The 21,175-nt window shown below is 43.9% G+C and overlaps 1 protein-coding gene across 2 annotated transcripts in view; it reads right to left on the bottom strand.

The window, feature by feature from the left end:
* The window catches only part of KEU (Sec1/munc18-like (SM) proteins superfamily), an 85,402-nt gene that overhangs the window by 22,090 nt on the left and 42,137 nt on the right, over positions 1 to 21,175 (bottom strand). For both annotated transcript variants that reach the window (XM_087697260.1, XM_087697261.1), the window contains exons 4-8: positions 17,735 to 17,813; positions 17,592 to 17,642; positions 17,374 to 17,470; positions 17,210 to 17,242; positions 16,892 to 17,020 (exon numbers count right to left, since the gene is read on the bottom strand). In XM_087697260.1, the coding sequence (XP_087553386.1) occupies positions 16,892 to 17,020; positions 17,210 to 17,242; positions 17,374 to 17,470; positions 17,592 to 17,642; positions 17,735 to 17,813 (389 nt within the window). The remainder of the gene's footprint in view (positions 1 to 16,891; positions 17,021 to 17,209; positions 17,243 to 17,373; positions 17,471 to 17,591; positions 17,643 to 17,734; positions 17,814 to 21,175) is intronic.

Below are 21,175 nucleotides of genomic sequence, written 5' to 3'. Positions count from 1 at the left end.
AGAAGCTTGAGAGAGAGAGAAAGAGAGGCTTAGGGGAAAAATAAGAAAGAAAGGAAAAAAAAAGTTGTAGATTTAAAGAAGAGTGGCCTAAAAGTGCCTATTTTTTCGTACTAAATCGTATGGATATGTACCGTACCGTACGGATCAGTCCGTACTACATACAAAGACAACCCTGGAGCTCCCATTTGTCACGAGGACGTGAAATTTTATTGCTTTGCTTCGCATTTGATTAAAAGTTAAATCGAATGTGCTAATGTGACTTGCACATGTGAGGTGCAAGTTAATTGTTTCATAGGGTGGGACCCAAGACCCCAAGATATCAATTGGTGCCAAAGGCAAAAGTTATAATAAGTTATGCATGATAGATATCAGGTGGTATCCGGTGTCATATTTGGGCCTAGACCAATTTATTGAACACTAATGTCAGTGGGATGACATTAAAGACTAGGCATTAACTAGTTAATTAAAGCCATTGTAAGGGTAAATAATTGCTCAAGGATACTTGAAAGAGAAATTGGCCTAACCAATTTAATTATTGGCTAGTGAAATTCAAAATTAATTCAATAACTTGAGCAATGTTGGAAAATGGGATTAGAAGGCTGATACTTAGCAAAACTTGTCCATGCAAGTTAGAAAAACGTTTTTAGGGGCTGGTGGAAGTCTATTGCAACCATTGTGAGAGGAAAAGACTGTTAGAGAGCAAGGAGAGATTGATGATATGATTTGCAGCCACCAAGGATCAATCATACAACCTGTGACAGTAGTTTGGAGCCCTCCAAGAACAAGTGACAATAGCCCAAGGTCCTTCTAGTATAGGTGATAACTTCCATGGTTGTTTGAGCAAGGTAGCAATAGCTTTTTAGTGTTTCACAATCATCTTGGGATGCATGCTAAAAATTGAGGGCCTAGGCCTTCAATTCCAACAACTAAAATTGAGAAATTTCAAGGAGATTCAATAGGCTAACCAACCAACATCAGATTTGGGGTTGAATTTGTCTTTTGAGGAGTAAGATGAAGGTCAATCCCCAAGCAAACCAAGGGGCAAATGTTAGAGATCACAGCCAGGCAGGCAGGCAGGTCAGGCAGGACCAGTCGGACAGTGTGCAGTCGGACTGCACAGGCAGTCGGTTGCATTTAATGCAGCCAACAGGGTATTTCTGGCGTCCTTGTTTTGGCAGATTCTGGCTATAAATAGCCGACATCCCCAACAGTCTCCCACACTTCTCTGCTCGCAGATTACAGACCGGTGACACGCGCAGATTCCGTCTCTGTTTGCAGATTTCAGACAGGAGACAGTGCAGATTGCAGCGGACTTCGAGGTGAACAGCAGGTTGCATCGTCGAGGTGGAGACACGCAGTCCAGCGCACTGCACCCGTGTATATATCTGCATATCTTCATCTTCCACTGTCTCTCTCTCTCTTCTCTCTCTGCGTTCTCTCTCTCTCTCAGTCCTACGCTTCCGCACCGCTGCACTCTGACATGGTATCAGAGCAGTGTTAGAGGGCTGACTGAGCGCAGAATCAACCTGAAGAGGAGTTTCCATCGCGACACAAATTTGTGTTTTTTGCGTTTAAGGGCAGACAGGAGGGCTGCGCCTTGAAACAAGGCTAAAGCAAGTGTGGGCGCACAGGAAAGGAGTCCAGGTGGTGGATTTGCTGCTGTTTACTACTGTTTGACGCGGAGGAAGTTTGAGTTTTCAGCCTACAAGTGCAGGTTTTGCTTTTTCATCGCCTCCAGCGGGTGAAGAAGTTTTCAGGACGCGGAAGAGCCTTAGCAGGCTGAGTTTTCACAGTCAGAGGGGGCTGCTTTTGCGTTTGTGAAGGCATTACAGGTGAAGATGTCTACAGAGATTGACTTGGAGTTCCAGTCGATTATGGACCGGAAGGTGCCTGTCTTACCAGCTCTTCCTGCAAATCAGAAGCTCAAAGGCGACAACTACCATATCTGGCGCGTCATGATGTTGGCCATTCTTGAGTCCTATGATTTGGCGGAGCTGGTACAGGAGGAGATCGACCGGCCCTCGGTAAGAGATGAGTCCAAACTCTCTTCCGATGCTCGTGCGGAGTTGGCCAAGGCTCAGTCTCATTGGGACAAACTAAATGCCAGGATTCGTTCCTTTCTCTTTCTATCATGTACTACAGCCGTGATCGCTCACATCGAGCACTTGACCGTGGCTCACGAGATATAGCTGGAGCTTGATCAGATGTACAATCGGATGACCCTTATGAAGCGGGTTTCTTTGGAGGTACAGATGTGGACCTTGTCCGTAAACAAGTCTTCTTCGCTGCAGGAGCACATTAACAAGCTAAGGCAGCTTCAGATGCAGGTTCAGAATGCAGGGAAGCCGATTTCTTCCGAAGACATGGCGATCACACTATTGTCCCAGTTGCCGCCACGATTCGGTACATTTTACTCTGCCCTTATTGCTTCGGGGCAAGAGTCTACTCTTCAGTGGGAAGAGTTGGTTCCTATGGTCTTGGACCAAGAGGAACAGTTAAAGGGACAGAATGCTTCCAAGTCGGAGGCGCTAACAGGTCAAGCCTCTCAGAAGAAGGGGAAGGACCAAAAGAAGAAGAAGGGGGATAATAAGTCCAAGAAGGACAAGGAGAAGGACAAGGACAAAGACTCCACATGCCATATTTGTGGAAAGACTGGCCATTGGAAGAAGGATTGCCCTGACAAAGACAAGAAGGACACCAAGGATTCTGGAGCGGTGGCTGCTCCCTCATCAGCTGCATTTCTTCATCTAGATGTTATTGAGGACGCTTCACCGAATGCTTCTGATGCTGCGATGACGGCTCCCCAGGCTCGAGAGTGGATCGTTGATAGTGGTGCCTCGCGGCACATGACTCCTTCATCAGATGGTGTTGCCCAGTTGCGACCCTCACGTGGGGAGATTCTCATTGGAGATAGCTCTTCAGTATCTATTGCAGGTCAGGGTAAGATGCAGCTTATTCCAGATGGACGAGGTGGTACCCATACCTCAGAGGTTTTGCATGTACCAAGCTTAGGGTACCATCTCCTGTCAGTTCATAAGATTTGCTCCCTTGGCCTTTTGGTGGAGTTTGACAGTACTACGGTGCGAGTCCTTGATCGTGAATCGAGGAAGGTTCTATCATCCGGATATGAGGAGAACGGCATTTATAAATTGAAGTCTTCCATCGCCCTCTCTACTCTTCTTCTTACCTCTCAGTCACAGTCAGAGTTATGGCATGCTCACTTTGGTCACCTGAACTATGATTATCTTCGGAGGGCGTCACGTGGACAGCTTGTTCGAGGGTTGCCAGATATAGTGGTGAGCCAGCAGCCATGTGTCTCCTGCATTCGGGGGAAGCAGCATAGGGATGCCATTCCCCACACAGCTTCACGGCGGTCTACTTCACCGATGGAGCTGGTATCTACGGATCTATGTGGCCCTATGAGGAATGAGTCCTTGCGTGGGAGCTCGTACTTCATGCTGATCGTAGATGACTACAACAGGATGGCATGGGCCTACTTTTTGGCATTAAAGTCAGAAGCTTTCTCACACTTCAAGGATTGGCTTCTCTTTGAGGAGAACCGATCAGGCCGGAAGTTGAAGACCTTGCGATCCGACAAGGGCGGTGAATTTGTTTCTAATGAGTTTGCTCGGTTTTGTACAGATAAAGGAATTCACCAGGAGTTTGCCACTACCAACACTCCTCAAGAAAATGGCATTATTGAACGGAAGAACCGCCGTGTGATCAAGATGGCGCGCACCATGATGGAGCACCGACAGACCCCTCAAGTTCTGTGGGCCGAGACTGTGGCTATAGCAATCCACATCCTTAATCGATCCCCTACTTCGGCCGTGGAAGGGATGACCCCGTTTGAGGCTTACTTTGGGATGAAGCCAGATGTTTCTTACTTCAGGGTCTTTGGGTGTGATGCCTATGTTCACATTCCCAAGGCTCACTGTGATAAATTTGAAGCAGCTTCCCGAAGACAAGTATTTGTTGGCTACAGCTCCCAGTCCCAAGGCTATCGATTGTATGATCCCGTCAAGCGGGATGTGTACACTAGCCGTGATGTGCGGTTTGTTGAGGTTCCGGCTATATCAACGGGTGAGGAGCATCCCGTTCTTGGAGATCCAAGGGAGAGTTGGACTCCTTCTACAGTTCCACTGGAGCCCGTGCCTTTTGATTATGATTCTGTTTCTGACAAGAGTCTACTGTTCCACCGGTCACCCCTGAGGAGTTACTACCGGTGGATATTCCAGAGTCTTCTGCTGATGGAGAGAGACGAGGGGAGGTTCGGCTTCCTCCTCGCTGGGCCCGTGACACACTCCGTGATTCAGGGATCGAGGGAGTTCCTGAGGAGTGGGGACCGCAGGATGGTCCGCGGCGGTCACGGCGCCACCAGGCACATTCTACGGAGCTTGTTTGCTCTAACTATTGTTTGATGACCCGTGTTATGCAGGATCGAGAGCCCACCTCCGTGAAGAAGACTTTACAGTCTGCACCATGGAAGAAAGCTATGGAAGCCGAGTTGGAGGCTATTGAGAGGAATGGCACTTGGTTACTCGTGCCCCGTCCCCCAAATAAGAAGGTGATTGGCGTCAAGTGGGTCTTCAAGACCAAATACCTTAGCGATGGTTCTTTGGATAAGCACAAGGCTCGCCTTGTTGCTAAAGGTGTTGCCCAGCGCCCAAGGATTGACTCTCATGATACTTTTGCCCCCACAGCTCGTATGGCGACCATTAGAGCTGTTCTTGCTTTGGCTGGCCATAGGAGATGGCCTGTTTACCAGTTGGATGTGAAGTCGGCCTTCCTCAATGGTGATTTGAAGGAGGAGATCTATGTTGAGCAGCCTCCTGGTTTTGGATCTTCAGATGGGAAAGTCTACAGGTTGAAGAAGGCCTTGCATGGCCTCAAGCAAGCTCCGCGTACATGGAACGAGAAGATTGATTCGTTCCTCCAGTCTCAGTTGGGATATCGGCGTTCCAAGGCCAATCCGCAGCTTTATGTTCACACTTCCGAGGATGGTTGTGTGCTTTTTGTATTATATGTTGATGATTTGATTGTCACAGGTAATGATGCACAGCAGGTCCAAGAGACGAAGTCAGCTTTACATCGGACGTTCAAGAAGACGGATTTGGGTCTACTCCGTTTCTTTTTGGGCCATGAGATTTATCAGCCTCAAAGGGGGCTCTTCATCTCTCAACAGAGATATGTACAGGAGCTCTTGGCGTCTTTTGAGATGGAGGATTGTCGGGCCCTTTCTACTCCTATGGATCCGAACTGGCATGCCACTTCCCATTCAGCTTCTCCTTTGGCGGATGCTTTCCGCTATCGTCAGTTGATTGGGTCCTTGATTTGGCTTCTCAACACTAGGGTATCTTTGTTTTGCTGTTGGGCTCTTGGCAGGGTTCATGAGTGAACCTAAGACGGTGCATTGGCAAGCTGCTCAGAGGATACTTCGGTATCTGAGGGGGACGTCTGATTTAGGGATTCATTACCCCGCAGGGGCAGATGGTTCAGATCTTGTACTTGCAGGTTGGAGCGACTCGGATTGGGCCGGTGATGTGGACCACAGGCGGTCTACAACAGATTACTGTTTTACCTTGGGTGCAAGTGTTATTTCATGGAGTAGCAAGAAGCAGCCCACGGTAGCCCTTTCGTCTACTGAGGCGGAGTATCGGGCCGCGTCTTCCACCACATGTGAGGCTGTGTGGCTTCGGAGATTATTGGAGGAGCTTGGGTGCCCCCAGACTCGTCCTACTTTGCTGCAATGTGACAATGAGAGTTGCATTGCCTTGGCACGGAACCCTGTTTTTCATGCCCGAACGAAGCACATAGAGATCCAGTACCACTTCATCAGAGAGAAGCTTCTGGATGAGACCGTCACTGTGGAGTACTGCAAGACGAAGGACAATCTTGCGGATTTGTTTATGAAGGCACTTCCCCAGGCTCTACTTCGGAGACATTCCAGATCCCTCAGGCTTCTGCCCTGCCCAGGCTCTGAGAGGGGGTGTTAGAGATCACAGCCAGGCAGGCAAGCAGGTCAGGCAAGACCAGTCGGACAATGTGCAGTCGGACTGCCACGTGGCAGTCCGACCTGTGCAGGCAGTCGGCTGCATTTAATGCAGCTGACAGGGTATTTCTGGCGCCCTATTTTTTGGCAGATTCTGGCTATAAATAGCGGACATTCCCAGCAGTCTCCCACACTTCTCTGCTCGCAGATTACAGACCGGTGACACGCGCAGATTCCGTCTCTGTTCGCAGATTTCAGACAGGAGACAGTGCAGACTGCAACGGACTTCGAGGTGAACAGCATGTTGCATCGTCGAGGTGGAGACACGCAGTCCAGCGCACTGCGCCCGTGTATATATCTGCATATCTTTGTATTCAGCACACTTTATACAGCAGATCTTCATCTTCCACTGTCTCTTTCTCTCTCTGCATTCTCTCTCTCTCAGTCCTACGCTTCCACACCGCTGCACTCTGACAGCAAATTGGTTTGGATGCTTTCTAGTCAATTTTGACACTAAAAGGTACTTGGATTAGGAAAGGATATCAAAGGAATTTCAAGGATATTCAAGAGACAAACCAACCAATATTAGATTTGGGGCTAAATTTGTTTTTTAAGTAGGGTGAAGACCAATCCCCAAACAACAAAACAACCTTCACAACAGAATGGAAAACCCATGCTTACAGAGTGATGCCATTTGGGCTTTATAATGCTCTTGCTACCTTCCAACAAGTCATGATGGCCACATTCAAAAAGCATCTGCATGATTTCATTAAGGTGTACGTAGATGACTTTTGTGTCTATAGCCTAATCCGTGAGCATTGGGGACACCTAGAGCAGTGCTTTGACTACCTGATCTGACAAGGATAGAGAACCATCGGACTACCATGGAGTCCATAGACCATATCAAATTTCTGCCGCTAAGTATGATCACATTCTTATGCATAGGGCTCAACAAGAGATTGAAGGTATGCATGAATTTTCTCCTTTAGATTCAGTGCACAAAACTAATGATCTTACAAGACCTTCAAAATCTCCACTACGGATCCCATCGGCAAGTGAAACTTGGCTCACTTTCCTCACTTCCATAGTACTCCTTTTCTTCAATCCCAAGTTGAACCCTAATATTTCTAATTCTATGTCAAATGATTCTATATTTTTTGTTAGATTGGGAGATGCTTGTCAAGAAGGAACTCTTCAAAACAAGCTTTGATTTATGAGTAATGAGGAAAACAAGTATTTCTTTATGAGCTCAAAACTAGGTAAGAAGCTAAAAGAACTTGTAAGTATTCCGTCCCTTTCTTTTCCTTCAAATTATTTTATTTCTCATGGTCAATATGGAGTAGGTGCATCTTCAACTAATGCATTTAATGGACCAAAAGGAATCAACAATGTTTTCCACAACAACATCCATCACAAATCCATTTGGGCTCCCACATATCCCTCCCTCATCTTCCACTACAACTTCCTTTCCGCTTCCATTAAGTGCACCACATTATTCACCACACACCACACTGGGGGGTTCTACACATTTAGGCATAGCCTTTAGAACCTCTACATACCCATTTCCAAGTGGTATACCTGTAACGGAGGTTCAACCTCCCACACACACACTTTCGAGTTATCCCTCTAGAAATGCATCCCAGACATATTCGAGTGTGGAGCATTTGGTATCACAGTTTGCCTCTATGGCATTACCTAGTGGACCATCTAATCATTATGTTGTGCCCCAAACAACATTTGGACAAGGCTATTGTGTCCCAATGCCTCCACCTACGCCTAAGGTATCATATGCGCCTATATCCGTTTCAGTATCTCCACAGCACAATCGGCACCCATTGGACATCAGCAACCTATTTCTGCCTATCCACATTTACCCGCTCCTCCTCCTTATACACCCCCACCACCACTATCTTATCCTCCATCTTATCCCATCTATCCATCTTCACAAGCACCTCATGTTTCTAGTTCCTCATCTACCAAGATTACATTCAATGACAAGACTCGTTTCAACAAGTGAAACTACACCACTTCGTAAAATTTAATGAGGCATGTCTTAGACTCTTAGAACCTATGGGATTTAGTGCAAGGTTTGGAACCCCAACTTGATCCCACACTTATTCCATACGAGGTCATCCGCTCATGGAAGGCTCATAACGCCTCCGCTACTATCAATCTTATGCAGGGCTTACTATCTGAGTTTCACTCTCAGCTTCAGCATTTTGACTTAGTATCGAAGCGTTGAGCACACTTAACAGATCACTACATGTCTCGAGATAGGACCCATCAAATAAATTTGAATCACGAGCTCCAAAATTTCAAAATTACAAACAAATATGACTTGAAAGTCAAGTTGGCTGAGTATCAGCGTCTCCTCACTGAGTTCTCAAGGATTGGGTCTCCTAAGTCCTTTGACGATCATGTAACCCCCAATAGGGGAAGCAGGGTGGTCACAACCCTCACCAAGCACAGTGGTGAGGCCAAACCCACACTGCCACTGGTCCGTCATCACAATTGTCGAACTACTCAACTCCAAAGGGTTTGTCTAATTGATCTACAGAGGCCCACATTCTCTCTTCAGAGACATCGAATGCGAGTCTCATTCACATCTACGAGGTGCCTGCAAAAGCCCACTCATCACAGCCGACCACGTCTGTACCTGTTTGGCTTGTGGACAATGGAGCTACCCATCACATGACTCCTAGAGCGCACATTTTCATTTTCCAAGCTCCTACAGTCGGGAGTGTTCGCATAGAAAACTCCTCGGTCAAGATTCAGACCCAAGGTCATGTCACTTTTTACACTAACTTAGATACAAATCTTGCTTCGCTAGATAATGTCTATCATGTCCCCCAGCCTAGGGTAAACTTATCCACTCAACAGCTTTGCCAATTGGAGCAAGCATTTTTCTTCACCACAGCCAACATCCAAGTCCTTGACTTTCAGACTAGTTTAGTCATTGCTCGCAACAAGGCATACCCTAATGGCCTTTACCACATGATACACTTTCTTACCGAGCTGACTGTCAATGATTCGAAGTTCCATCACTTCCAAGCTTTAGCCACCACATGGGAGCCTACGAACTATTGGCGTCTTTGGCATTTCCGCTTAGGATATCTGAGCTACAACTCTCTATATGAGCTATCGCATCAAGGGATATTGAGGGCATTTCACGCCTAAAACTATCTTGAGAGGTTTGTAAAGCATGTCAACTAGGTAAGCAGCATCGTACACCCTTTTCTCAACAGTCTATCACTCATGTTGCGAAACCCCTTAGGCTCATTCATATAGATCTTTGTGGTCCCATATCCATTGCCACCTTAGATGGCACAATGTACTTCTTTTTCATAGTGGGTGATTTCTCTAGAGACATGTGGGTGTACTTCCGAAAGCACAAGTCCAATGATTTCACTTATTTCAATACTTGGGTGTTGTTAGTCCATAACCAAACTGGTCGCCATGTGGGTACTACAAGGAGTGATTCCAATGGAGAGATTACCTCCCACGAGTTCTCAGAGTTTCTATAAGAGCAAATCATTACATGCCAACTCACCTCTACTAACTCCCCATACAAAATTGAGTCATAGAGCATAGGAATCACATAGTCCTAAATATGGCACACTCTATGCTCTTCACAACAAAGCTCCCTAAGCACCTTTGGGTCGAGGCTGTTACACTTCAGTGTACATCCTCAACTGACACTTGAATGCAGCAATCCCTAAAGAGACTCTATACGAGGTAATTTTTGGCTCTCCACCTGTTATTTCCCACTTAAGAGTTTTCGATAGTCCTGCTTATACACACACTCATGATGACAAGATAGGAAAGCTCGTGCAATCTTCTGAACTAGACTCTTTATCCTCACCTTCACTCACATCATTTGAGATCGTGCATATTGAGCTAGATCTACTACCTGCTCCTAATCTTCTTACAAATACTTCAGCTCCCATGCCTCCTTGACAAGATCCGTTATCTCGCTGGTATCAAGAAACCATGCCAAATTCAGGGATCCTTCCATCGGATTTCACTATACAGGGCCCCAGAACGTCTGCTCAGCTCACCCCTCACACTTCATATGCATCACTATCTACAACTAATTACATTACACATTCTGAGCCGGATAGTTGATAGGAGGCTGTGTGGCGTGAGACCATGGAGAAGGAACCAGATAGTATTGATCACAATGGGACTTGGACATTAGTGGATCGTCCTCTCACTGAGATGAAGTGGATTTTTCAGGACCAAGCTAAAGGCTGATGATACTTTAGAAAAATACAAGGCTCGCCTTGTAGTGCAAGGTTTCAAGCAAAAGCACAACATCGACTATGAGAAAACCTTCGCATCTACCACTTGGTTAATATCATTTCATCTGTTGCTTGCACTTGCTGCTCACCGCATTTGGCCAATCTATCAAATAGACATTAAAAGTGCATTTCTAAACAGTTATTTAGAGAAGAAAGTCTATACGAAGCAACCTCCCAGCTTTTCTTCCATTGAGCGGACTGACAAGGTATTTGATTGCGGAAAGCTCTTTATGGACTGAAGCAAGCACCAAGATATTGATACCACATGATGGACGAGTTTTTAGGGACTCATGGATACTATTCTACCCCTTATGATCCAAATCTATATATATGCACCACTGGCACAAAAGTCAACTATATTCTGCTATATGTTGATGGTATATTACTCACTTGCTCAAATTCTGTGACTCTAGCAAAAATTAATCCATAGCTTTGCGCTACATTCGAGAGGACACACTTAAGCTTATTGTCTTATTTCTTAGGGATGAAGATTGTTAGATTTAAGAGAAGTATCTTTTTATCACAGTAGAAGTACACCCTACAGCTGGTGAACCAATTTTATATTGATCAAACATGGCCAGTGAGGACCACACCTCTAGATCCCACTCTCCAGTAGGGAAATTTCTCTAGTTAATTCATACTAGGCCAAATCTTACATTCTCAAATAGTTTGCTTAGTCAGTATTTTAATGCACCTAGAATGTCTCATTGGATTGCTTATCTTCGTGTGTTAAGATATTTACGATGGTTTATGCTTATAGGGGTATATTAATTCCGATTGGGTGGGAGATCCTAACACTGGACGTTACCATGGAGGCTACCTCTACACCTTGGACACGGCACCTCTCTCTTTGACTAGCCGTTAGCAAGAGACGGTGGCAACTTCCACGGCTGATGCAAGGTATTGAGCTCTCTTCGATGGTACTATGGAGACTATCTATCTGAGGAACTTGTTGCCTGCATTACTATTTCCTTGCAAGTCGCCTACAATTGTCTACTCTTAGACACAACACGTGGCGGTTCATTTCCACTTCATCAAAGAGCAAGTTGAGCTAGGTACCATTTGCCTACAATTTGTGCCGTCAAGTGATAACTTTACAAATATTTTAACCAAGGCAGTCAACAAGCCAGTTCTACATTACCTTCTATCATAGATTGGCTTGGATACACCCTCCTCTACTTCTTTAGATTGATGGGAAGATGGTGCTTCTCTCTTACAGCTCCCTCGTACTTCTCCTTCTAGTTAGAGAGATGAAAGTTTTCTTCTCTTGATAGTGACAGTGATGATGTTAACAGTTTTTCACTTTTAAATATTTATTTATTTTGTAATGTACACCATGGATATTTGTAATCTCATCCGCATTGTCAGGATGACATGATTGTAACACGGTGCTTGGACAAGTAAACAATTGCCATGCAAGGGCAATGTCTAAGTAGCACCATTACATTGCATTCAACGTGAGCATGAATACTTACACCTTCCTTTGCATTTCCCCATGCATTGGCATTCTATTCATGTATGTAAACATGTATCTGTGCACATTTATCCCTTTTCGGTTATCCTTGGAGTGGTCGACTCTGAATCCACTATACTCGTGGCATTGCATATGGTAGTCTTTAAAGGCAATATTTCTTATGCTTGCATACTAGCTTTGCTTGTCCTGCTTACTTGCCCGTCTTGCCTTTCTCTCCATATATGCTCCATATAATTGGCACGCATGCACACTTAGCAATGCCGAGACACTTATCCTAGTAGTGTATGGGATTGTTTTGCTTGTTTTATGAAGGTAGTGAAGCTATTCATCCTTTTTTTCCCATACTTCGGAGCACAATGACTCAATGGGAAAAAATTCAAATTGAAACTATCACTTAATACTAAATCTTTTGAACAAATTACACCAAAAGCCCTTTATTTTTTAAAAAACAAAAAGTCCAATGTTGATTACATACACCTTTGCAAGACTTGGTAGGCCCCTAGGCAACTAACGTCCACCCTTAGTCTAATGCCCTAGCCTCTCTGCTAGGGTGATCACTTGGGCTCCCTTGGTAAGATAATCATCACCTCTGTTGTCTTTGTAGATCATTGGGCAACCAATGTACACCCTTTGTTCAAGGGCCTAGCTGCTTTGGGATGGAACGCCTTCGGGTAAAAGAAAATCTATCAAGGGCTTATTTCTCATGGCTCAGTTTTGGGCCTAAGAGAGGATGTTGAGCTAAAAATGCAATAGCCTAACTTAAACAACCCCAAAACACACTTAATTAATGAATAAACTTTTTATTTTAAAGAGAAACGCGATCCTAGAGAGTTACTACATCCCACATCCAAAACCCTAATTTGGTGCCCCAATTTTTTTTTAAATAGACATACAACCCACCACTCTCCCTTAATCTCATTTTTATAGGTTTCAGGAGCCATATCTCTACTACCCATAATCCATTCACAGAGGACATCGTAGTCAAAGCCTTCCATCACAATCTGCTATCACGTGGTGCATGTTCCAACATTTGTACCTATCGCCTACATTCCGGAGCTGTTGCCAACATCAAGGAATTTAGTTTACTGCTACCAAGGCTAGTCGCCATCATCTACATCAAGTCAGCATCAGTAGGAGCTATCGCCATCACTGTCCAGCTTGCTTTTACAGTCAATTTCTCTCCTCCAACTATCGCCATCAACATTTGCACTGTCGCCATCAGTTTCCACTTGTCACCCACCATAGTCAACTTGCATTTACCTATTCTGCACAGTCGCTAGTTTTTCTCTCCTTAGGTACCTGTGTTTTTAGTCTTTCTCTCCTACATTGCCGTCTACATCAAATGCAGCCTTCCTTGGCTATGTTTGCTGATGTTCGACACTTGAAGGCTACCTTTGTTGCAATTCAAGATCCATTTGGAATACAACACACTCTACAGCACATAACCTCTACCTTGATCCCAAAGATACGAGAGTTCGAGGTTCAATATTCACTGCATAGTGTGTTTGCTACATGGGCACTGTATATTCATTGTTCATTCACTCTATTATTCATTGTGTTCACTATCTCTAAGTTACCCTAACCCTCTGCGATAGAAACCTCCCCTATAACCACAAAGATGTCTCATGCTTAAGTGGAAAACTAACAAGTGTCGATGACATCTCAGCCCTCAAACCATTAGCCACTCCATCAAACACTGAGGGGGGAGTTTGTAGAGCACAATCCCCACAAGATAAGCCTCTAGAAGAGCAAACTGCATGTGTCGAAGCTGCTCCTATATCTCTATGACACCAAGTAAGAAAGACTGAATAGTATCCTTTGGCTCAAACTTCATCTGCTGGAGTTGTCCATAAAGAGTGACAGCACGCATAAGCAAAGGAGCCTCATATATCATCTAAAGTTTCATCCAAATTGCAGGAGAAGTCCTACAGGAGGTGATCACCAAAAGGGATGAAAGCAAAGAAGAGTGGAATATGTACAAGCATCACGAGTGTTCCATGTGAGCATAGCTTCTTCATAGTTGTCCTCATCAAAATCAACTAGAAGAGGAGCAGAACACTTACAAGCTCCATACACGTACTGTAACTGCTTTTGCACAAACCATGCTTTCATAACAGCACTCCAGGTTAGGTAATCAGGGCCATGTAATTTGTCATCAATAGAACAACAAGGGAAAGCCATCTAGAGAGTATAGAAAGAGAAAATAAAGGAAAGAAGAGAAGGAGAGAGAGTATACAGCCAAACCAACAGCACAGACTGCACTAAACAGATTTCACACGCAATATACACAAGCTAATCACAAAAACAACTGCAAAAAAATAAAAAAGAGATAGATCACAGTCAACAAACACTTTCAAGAGCCGAGAAAAGCTGCTGCCCAGCCTGCAAAGGCATTAAATCCAGTAAATGCAGCAGCTGTACAGCAAAACGCAAATTTATTCAGCAATAAAATAATGCAGAATTGAAATACAGCCTGCTGAAGGCTGGAAATAGGGCGATTGGCAGCAGGCAGCTATTGCCAGGCTGTAAATAGGTGGCAGCAGTCAAGAGATATCAAGGATCAGCAATGAAAGACCTGCAATCAGCAGGAAACAGCATCACGAGCGTAGATCTTGAATCTGACACCATGTCAGAAGTGGATGCATCAATGGAAGCATAAACAAATGCTAAAAACAGACTCCTGAACACAAGACACACGAGAAAGAAAGAGAAAACGTAGAAGAACATTGCAAAGAAGAGAACTCAGAAGAATGCTCAGGAAATGGAATCCATATACCAAACACGAGACAATCATGTACAACAATGAGTCATTGGCTGCATAGGTAATGGCACTAGCTCCCTCTCTACAACAGAACCTATAGGTGATGAATGAATGACTAAGGAGGAGGAACCTGAATACAAAGGACAAAATAATGCCATAAGCAGCAGCAAGTCTGTGAGAAATTTTTTATTTTTGGTTGGCCAGCATAAAATGCCCAATTAATCATGAAAATTACCAAAATAAAATGCCTAAATACCCTAGAAATGTTAGACATGACCCAAACTCCCATAGGAGCTGACTAGATTGCTAACATAACTAGGGCTATGGAATCTCATGCTCCTAGGTGGCCATAGGAGTGTCTACAAAGCCGTAGGAAGCTAAGGTGGCACCGTGTGGGCTGCCAATCTAAAGACTAACCACCCTCCATTCTCCTTTAGTTTATCTCAACTCCTCTGGACATTTCTTTTCTCTATTTTTGCATATCCATCCATGGTTCTTGATGTCATCGACAACATGTCTCCTCTACCTCACAATGCCCTATCTATTGTGCTCTACCTCGCACTTCCTCTACGGTTTGTCGCCTCACTCGTCTCAAAAGGAGGTCTGCCACTCCCATGCCCCGGGATACTTCAATAGTAGATGGCCAACCATCCTACAAGTGAAACATTGACCAGAAAGTCCTGAATACAAGACCAATTGGACAAGGAATACTCCATGGAAACGGATTCTTATGGTCCAAGGGAGGGTATTGAGAGACTTTTTGTAATCCTAATAGATAGCATCAAATGTTCTCTTTGTTTTGAATGGACAAAAACACTACCAATCATAAAAAGAAACAAAGTAAAGTACTTGATGTCAAGCCCGAGAACAGAGATAGTGATGGCAACGGCATCCCAAAGTGATGAGTGATCCAAATTCCAGACCCTTGGCCCCTCTCTCAAAATATGCCATTGAGGACCTGACGTCAAGCAGACTACTGGCAAGTGCCACCTCCATACGCATGGATAAGCCGAACTAAGCCTAAAACACCCTTTCCAAGGGGTGCCACTCAAATGATCTTGCCTAGGGCACTAGTGAGAGCCACCTGGATGGAGTCCTAAAGGCTACAAATGGGGAGGTAATATCCAACCAATCTAAAAGCTAGAGATGACGCCTCAGAGCACACTAAAGTCCCCTAGTGGTGTTGGTGGACTGACTACAATCTTGCAAGTCTCACTAGCTCAATGTTTCTATGGTGCTAACACTTGCTAAACAGCTGATATCAGCCCCTGCTTTGGTGATTCCAACCCCCCTGTAGAAGGTTTTGCGGGAGAAGGGAAGATGGATGTGGCTTGGGCAGGAAAACAGATAGAGGCTGCTAGGGTGGAGGAAGAGGCTGAGAACACTTCTACATCTGGACAGAAGGGAGCACCTAGCAGGGACATGTGCCCCAGAGTGCACATGCAGGTGTGACGGGCAGCAGTGGCACAGTTGCAGAATAGAGACCCCAGGGAGCAATGCAGCAAGGAGCATCCAGGCAGCAGGTACAACAGGAGCTATGGGCGGCAAAGGGGGGACGTAGTGGTGCTGCTGGTGTAGGAAGAGACAGGTGACGAGACAGAATGGAGGGTGCACTGCAAGTGGCAGAGGACAAGGCAGCAACCAGGCAGCAGTGGCAGCAAAAAAGGGAGAGGCAGAGCTATAAGCAGGGGAATGGCCAGGCAGCAATGGCCAGTTGAGGAGATGGCAGAGGCAGCAGAAGAAGGAAATAGAGCAGAAACCAGTGTGGCAGGGGCAGTGGGGAGGAATCAGGGCAGCGACCAGGCGTAGGGAGAGACAGGTGACCAGATAGAATGGAGGATACACTGCAAGTGGCGCAGGCAGCAACCAGGCAGCAGTGGTAGCAAAAAAGGGGGAGGCAGAGCTGCAAGCAGGGGATTGGCCAGGTAATGGTGGCCAGTCAAGAAGGGGATGGCAGGGGCAGCAGAGGAAGGAAATAGGGCGATAACCAGTGTGGCAGGGGCACTGGGGAGGAATCAAGGCGGCAACCAGGTGGCAAGGGACAGTGGCACGTCTGTCAGCTCCCATGCTTCTTCGAGCTTTCTAGAGACTTGCCAGATAATCCAAACAAAACCACCAACCAGAGATGCAGAGTTGCAATTCTCTCAAGAAAAGCTAAACCTTCTCATTTTTCAAGTTTCAACTTGCTAACAAATATTAGCTCAAAAAACATTCAAAAAACCAATCTTGAGAAAGGGGAATTCACAGCTCTTTCACTAACAACACACATGAAATTCCTAGACTACCCACAAATTTATTAATAGACTTAAAACGATCCTAGAACAAGAACACTTTAAAGAAGTAACTTAAGAAGTAGCACTAACCTTCAGAGATGTAAAAACAGTGCCAAGTCGAGTGGCAATTGTCTCAAGACAAGCATCGTCATCATGGTTACCTTGGCCATGTCCACCAAAAAGTTGTTCCAAAGCTCTCCAATTATCAGTTGAGAAAGCCTGTGACATGTTGTTTTAATGTAGTAGTGCCCCAACCACAAAAAAAAAAAGCAACCTGCTTTGTGTTTTAACATACTAACAGCAAATTAAATGTAGGGTCTTTTTCCTTAGTGCACACTAACAGTGAATTTCTTTTTTCAGTATTTTACCTGTAACACAAAATTTGTGTATCTAATGTACTTGCATTACCTGGGAATCAACAGTGAGGTACTCCAAATTCATCTGCATGCATGAGAGGCCAGTTATGATTCGAACATTTCAACAAAATTGTGCAAGAGTCCACCATCCACTTAACAATAAAGACTACACTCAGTGAATTAGAACAAAACTTTAGATTAGAAGCCATAATCCACCTCTCTTAAGGCAGCAATACGAGAAAGAAGTGTCATGTCACTTTTAATGCTCTGTACTATCTCTCTTGAAACTGGTGAGCTAAAAAAAACATGAGCCCTGTAGATGCAGCATACTGAAAGTTAATTTCAAGCCATAACTAACTTGTTTCACAAAATATCAAGATCAACAGAATTCACATCATTCTTTAATATGTCTACACAACTCAAGACTCCCATACTTCTTATATAGTGGACTCTTCCCAGACATGTCCATCTTGAATTTCTTTACACTGCAGCACAAAGGATTAGTTTCAGCCAAAATTTTGGAAGTAAAACCATTATACACAACAGAATCTGACAATATAGAGTACAGACTAAAAACCTGTCTGGTTTCGGCTGGATGAAATAGACAGCTTCCAAAGCTGGAAGTGGTTGTCTGCGCTTGTTGAGATCCTCCACCACTGAAAGTAGTGTGTGACATGGATAATAGATCATTCCCATATCTCTCTCCCTCCCTCTCCTCTGCAGGTCTATCTCTCCTCTTCCCCTGCCCCTCCTCTCACCCCCTTGCCCCCTTTTTCCCACCCAAAACCCTCTCGCACTATCTCCTTCCTATCAGAACTTGCTTTTAGACTCCTGGACAACTGGCATTTGGGACTTGGGGATAAGGATTGGAAAATGAATGTGTACATGTCATGTGTGTTTGAGAAGAGCAAGGATACCAAATGAGTTTCTTGAAAAATGAGAAAATAAGCATAATCACAAAGTACAAATGTATATAAGGAGTTATGATTTAAACAAACACAATGTAAAAGGTCTCTGTAAATATAGACCCCTCATACATTGAACCTCAGAAGTGACATGCTTTGTTTTTTGTGAAATCCATGTTTCATAGTTCATATATGTAAAACCACAATAAACTTAATGACATTTTACAGAAGAGCAAAAGATTAACTAGGGTCCTACAACATATAGAGAGAGGGAAATAAACAGCATAAAATGATCATATTAACAGAAGCTATGATCCAAAATGTGGAAGTAAAAAGCAAAATATAAGCAAACATGTAAAATTAATTAAAAACATTGAATAAGAATGTAGTGAATAAGAATGTAGTGAATAAGAAACCAAGTAAAACCTCTACATATAAGAACAGTGTTCATAGTATAAAATATTTAGTAAAATAACCAAAAGATTCAAGCAAAATGCAACAAAATGAGCCAAAATTCTCAAAAATGCTCATGTTTAGCACAAGACCTAAACGTTGTCATAGAAGTCTTTAAAAATCAATCTCTATTAACCTTATAACCCTGCCTAAAGGCATGTTGTGCCTATGTCTTGCCTTTGTGGAACACCAAAAATTAAAAGTGAAAATAGAACACATGTTCAGCTAAAACACACTTTACAGTTGATTAGCACTTTTAAACAACCCCGAAACACGCTCAATTAATGGAAAATGCAAATTTGGTACACGGTTCAAGAGAGTTTCAGTGGTCCCCCAAAACCCTAATTTTTGGGACACCATTCAACATTTATAAATAGACAAGCTACCCACCATTTAGCCTTATCCTTTTGTGCAGGTTTCTCACTCTACGGTGCAAATTTCGACCATCAACCACCTACCATCTGCTGTTTAGCAGTCACCGACTGCAGCCCATTACTATCCAGCCCTAGGCAGCCTGTTTCAATCATTGCCCTATTGTTTGGAGGTCTCCATCTACTACATCATTAAAGCACTTGATAAGCCTACGTTTCAAGCGTCTGGTGCCAGACGACAAGCTGTTGCCATCTCTCCCACCAAGCAATTGTTGCAGTACCTACGTTTTTCCTATCTAGTAGGTCATCTACGTCAACTAACACCTCTCCTAATGTTGCTTGATAGTTCTCTCGCTCAAGTGATTAGTTTTCAGCCTTCCTTTGGTGGTACATTGCTACATTTACTAGATTTCAACCTCCAACTACTATGTTTTGGTAACCAACCTGCTGCTCTTCATTATTCAACACTCTCTCATCTCTGACTGGTGGTTACAGCACTTGGGATATGTCTCCGGTGGACGTTACTCTCCAACACTCCATTGCTCTATCCTTGGGCATTCTGTACACTCTTACATTCATTCACAACATTCATTCAATTCAGAGTTTCTTCTCTCTATGTTTGAGTTTTGAGTTTTTGTGTGTTGCGTTTAGGGCTTGAATTTTGCTTGTCTCTGTTTGAGTCTTTGGGTTTCAGTCTTGGTCGTACATGTTGTGCTTCCTGTGCAAACCCTAGCATATTTTCACAACACATCCATGTAGAACATCCAATATCGCAAATATAAGGTTACTGCATAGGAGAGCAAGTTTATCTGACTACCTAAGCAATGTGAGTTCATGAAAATAGACATGGTTGCATTTGTACTATGTATGAACCGGTTTGTACTATACCGTACGGTACGTATCCATACCAATTCGTACCAAAAAATAGACTACTTTTTTCCCATCACGACTAGGACATACAATATCTTCGAACTTCCAAGCCTTGTGTTTATTATCATAATTTCAAGCCTCTCTCATACTCTCTCCCCCAGCTTCCAAGATGAATACCCAATCCCAAGCCTCTCTCTCCCTCTCTCTCTTTTTCTCCCCACTTCCCTCCCAAAATGCCAAGTCTCTCTCTCTCTCTCTCTCTCTCTCTCTCTCTCTCAACACACACACACAAAAGAATGAAGAGCCTCTCCGTCCATCCATCCTACACTTTGCTTTTTTGTATGACGTATCATGTATCATGTATACACTCCCATCTATCTACTTGTAATGCATTGCGGATATTGCGCATTAGGTTTTGCCTTGTTACCCTTGTGTATTCATCTTATTAACTTAAGTGCCATTGATATTTTAGCTCTAAACATATGCTCTATAACCTATAGTCCAAAATAACCAAGGCAATTTTTTATTTTGTGCTAATATCGTACTATATCTTATAAAATCTTAAGGTACCAATTAGTACCATATTTTATCGTACGGTACCATATCGTACCTTTTGCAACCGGTCAATGACTCACATAAAGCGGTAGTTTCTTCAATTAACACCTGGACTTTACATACACACACATAAACAGAGACCTCTCTCCCTCGCTCAACACCAGATTGGCTCCGAAGACCGGCGCCCCTCTTGATATTTCTTTATCAATTAAAATATAAAAAATTTACAAAAATGGTAATGTTCCAAAATACATAACTTGTGAACATTTGGTTTTCATCTCTTCTAAGTAAATCCCAGCTGCATAGGAACAGTACAGCATGTCCAGATCAACATCCCTAACTGTCCAGCATGTGCAGAATTCACTGTTCTTACTGCCCAGCACATTGTTCTTACTGTTTAGCATGTGCAGAGTTCACTGTTCTTATTCAGCATGAGCAGAGTTCACTGTTCTTACGATTCAGCATGTGCAGAGTTCACTGTTCTTATTCAGCATGAGCAGAGTTCACTGTTCTTTCGATTCAACATGTGCAAAGTTCATTGTTCTTATTAAGCATGAGCAGAGTTCATTGTTCTTACAATTCAGCATGTGCAGAAAAAAACACAGAATTGTACCTTAGATAGAATCAATCCACCATGCAAAGCATTTCTTCTGAGAATAGAGAGAGAGGTGATCAGAGGGAGCAAGCTCTACCTCCGTGCTTGAGTCAGAGACGTAGAAGTACTCTCCATGGCTGGTTTTCCTACAACAATCTGCCCTCAGCTCCTCCAAGCTTCATTCTCCCATCAACCCCTTATGCCTATTACGTTTTTTCTTTATGCTCTCTCTCTCTCTCTCTCTCTCTTTTGGGAATTTGTGCCACATG

The sequence above is a fragment of the Lygodium microphyllum genome, chromosome 17 (assembly GCF_053477565.2).
Source record: "Lygodium microphyllum isolate KBCC chromosome 17, Lygodium_microphyllum_v1.1.10, whole genome shotgun sequence".
In the NCBI taxonomy this organism is placed as follows: domain Eukaryota; kingdom Viridiplantae; phylum Streptophyta; class Polypodiopsida; order Schizaeales; family Lygodiaceae; genus Lygodium; species Lygodium microphyllum.
This window is presented reverse-complemented; position numbering and strand designations above follow the sequence as displayed.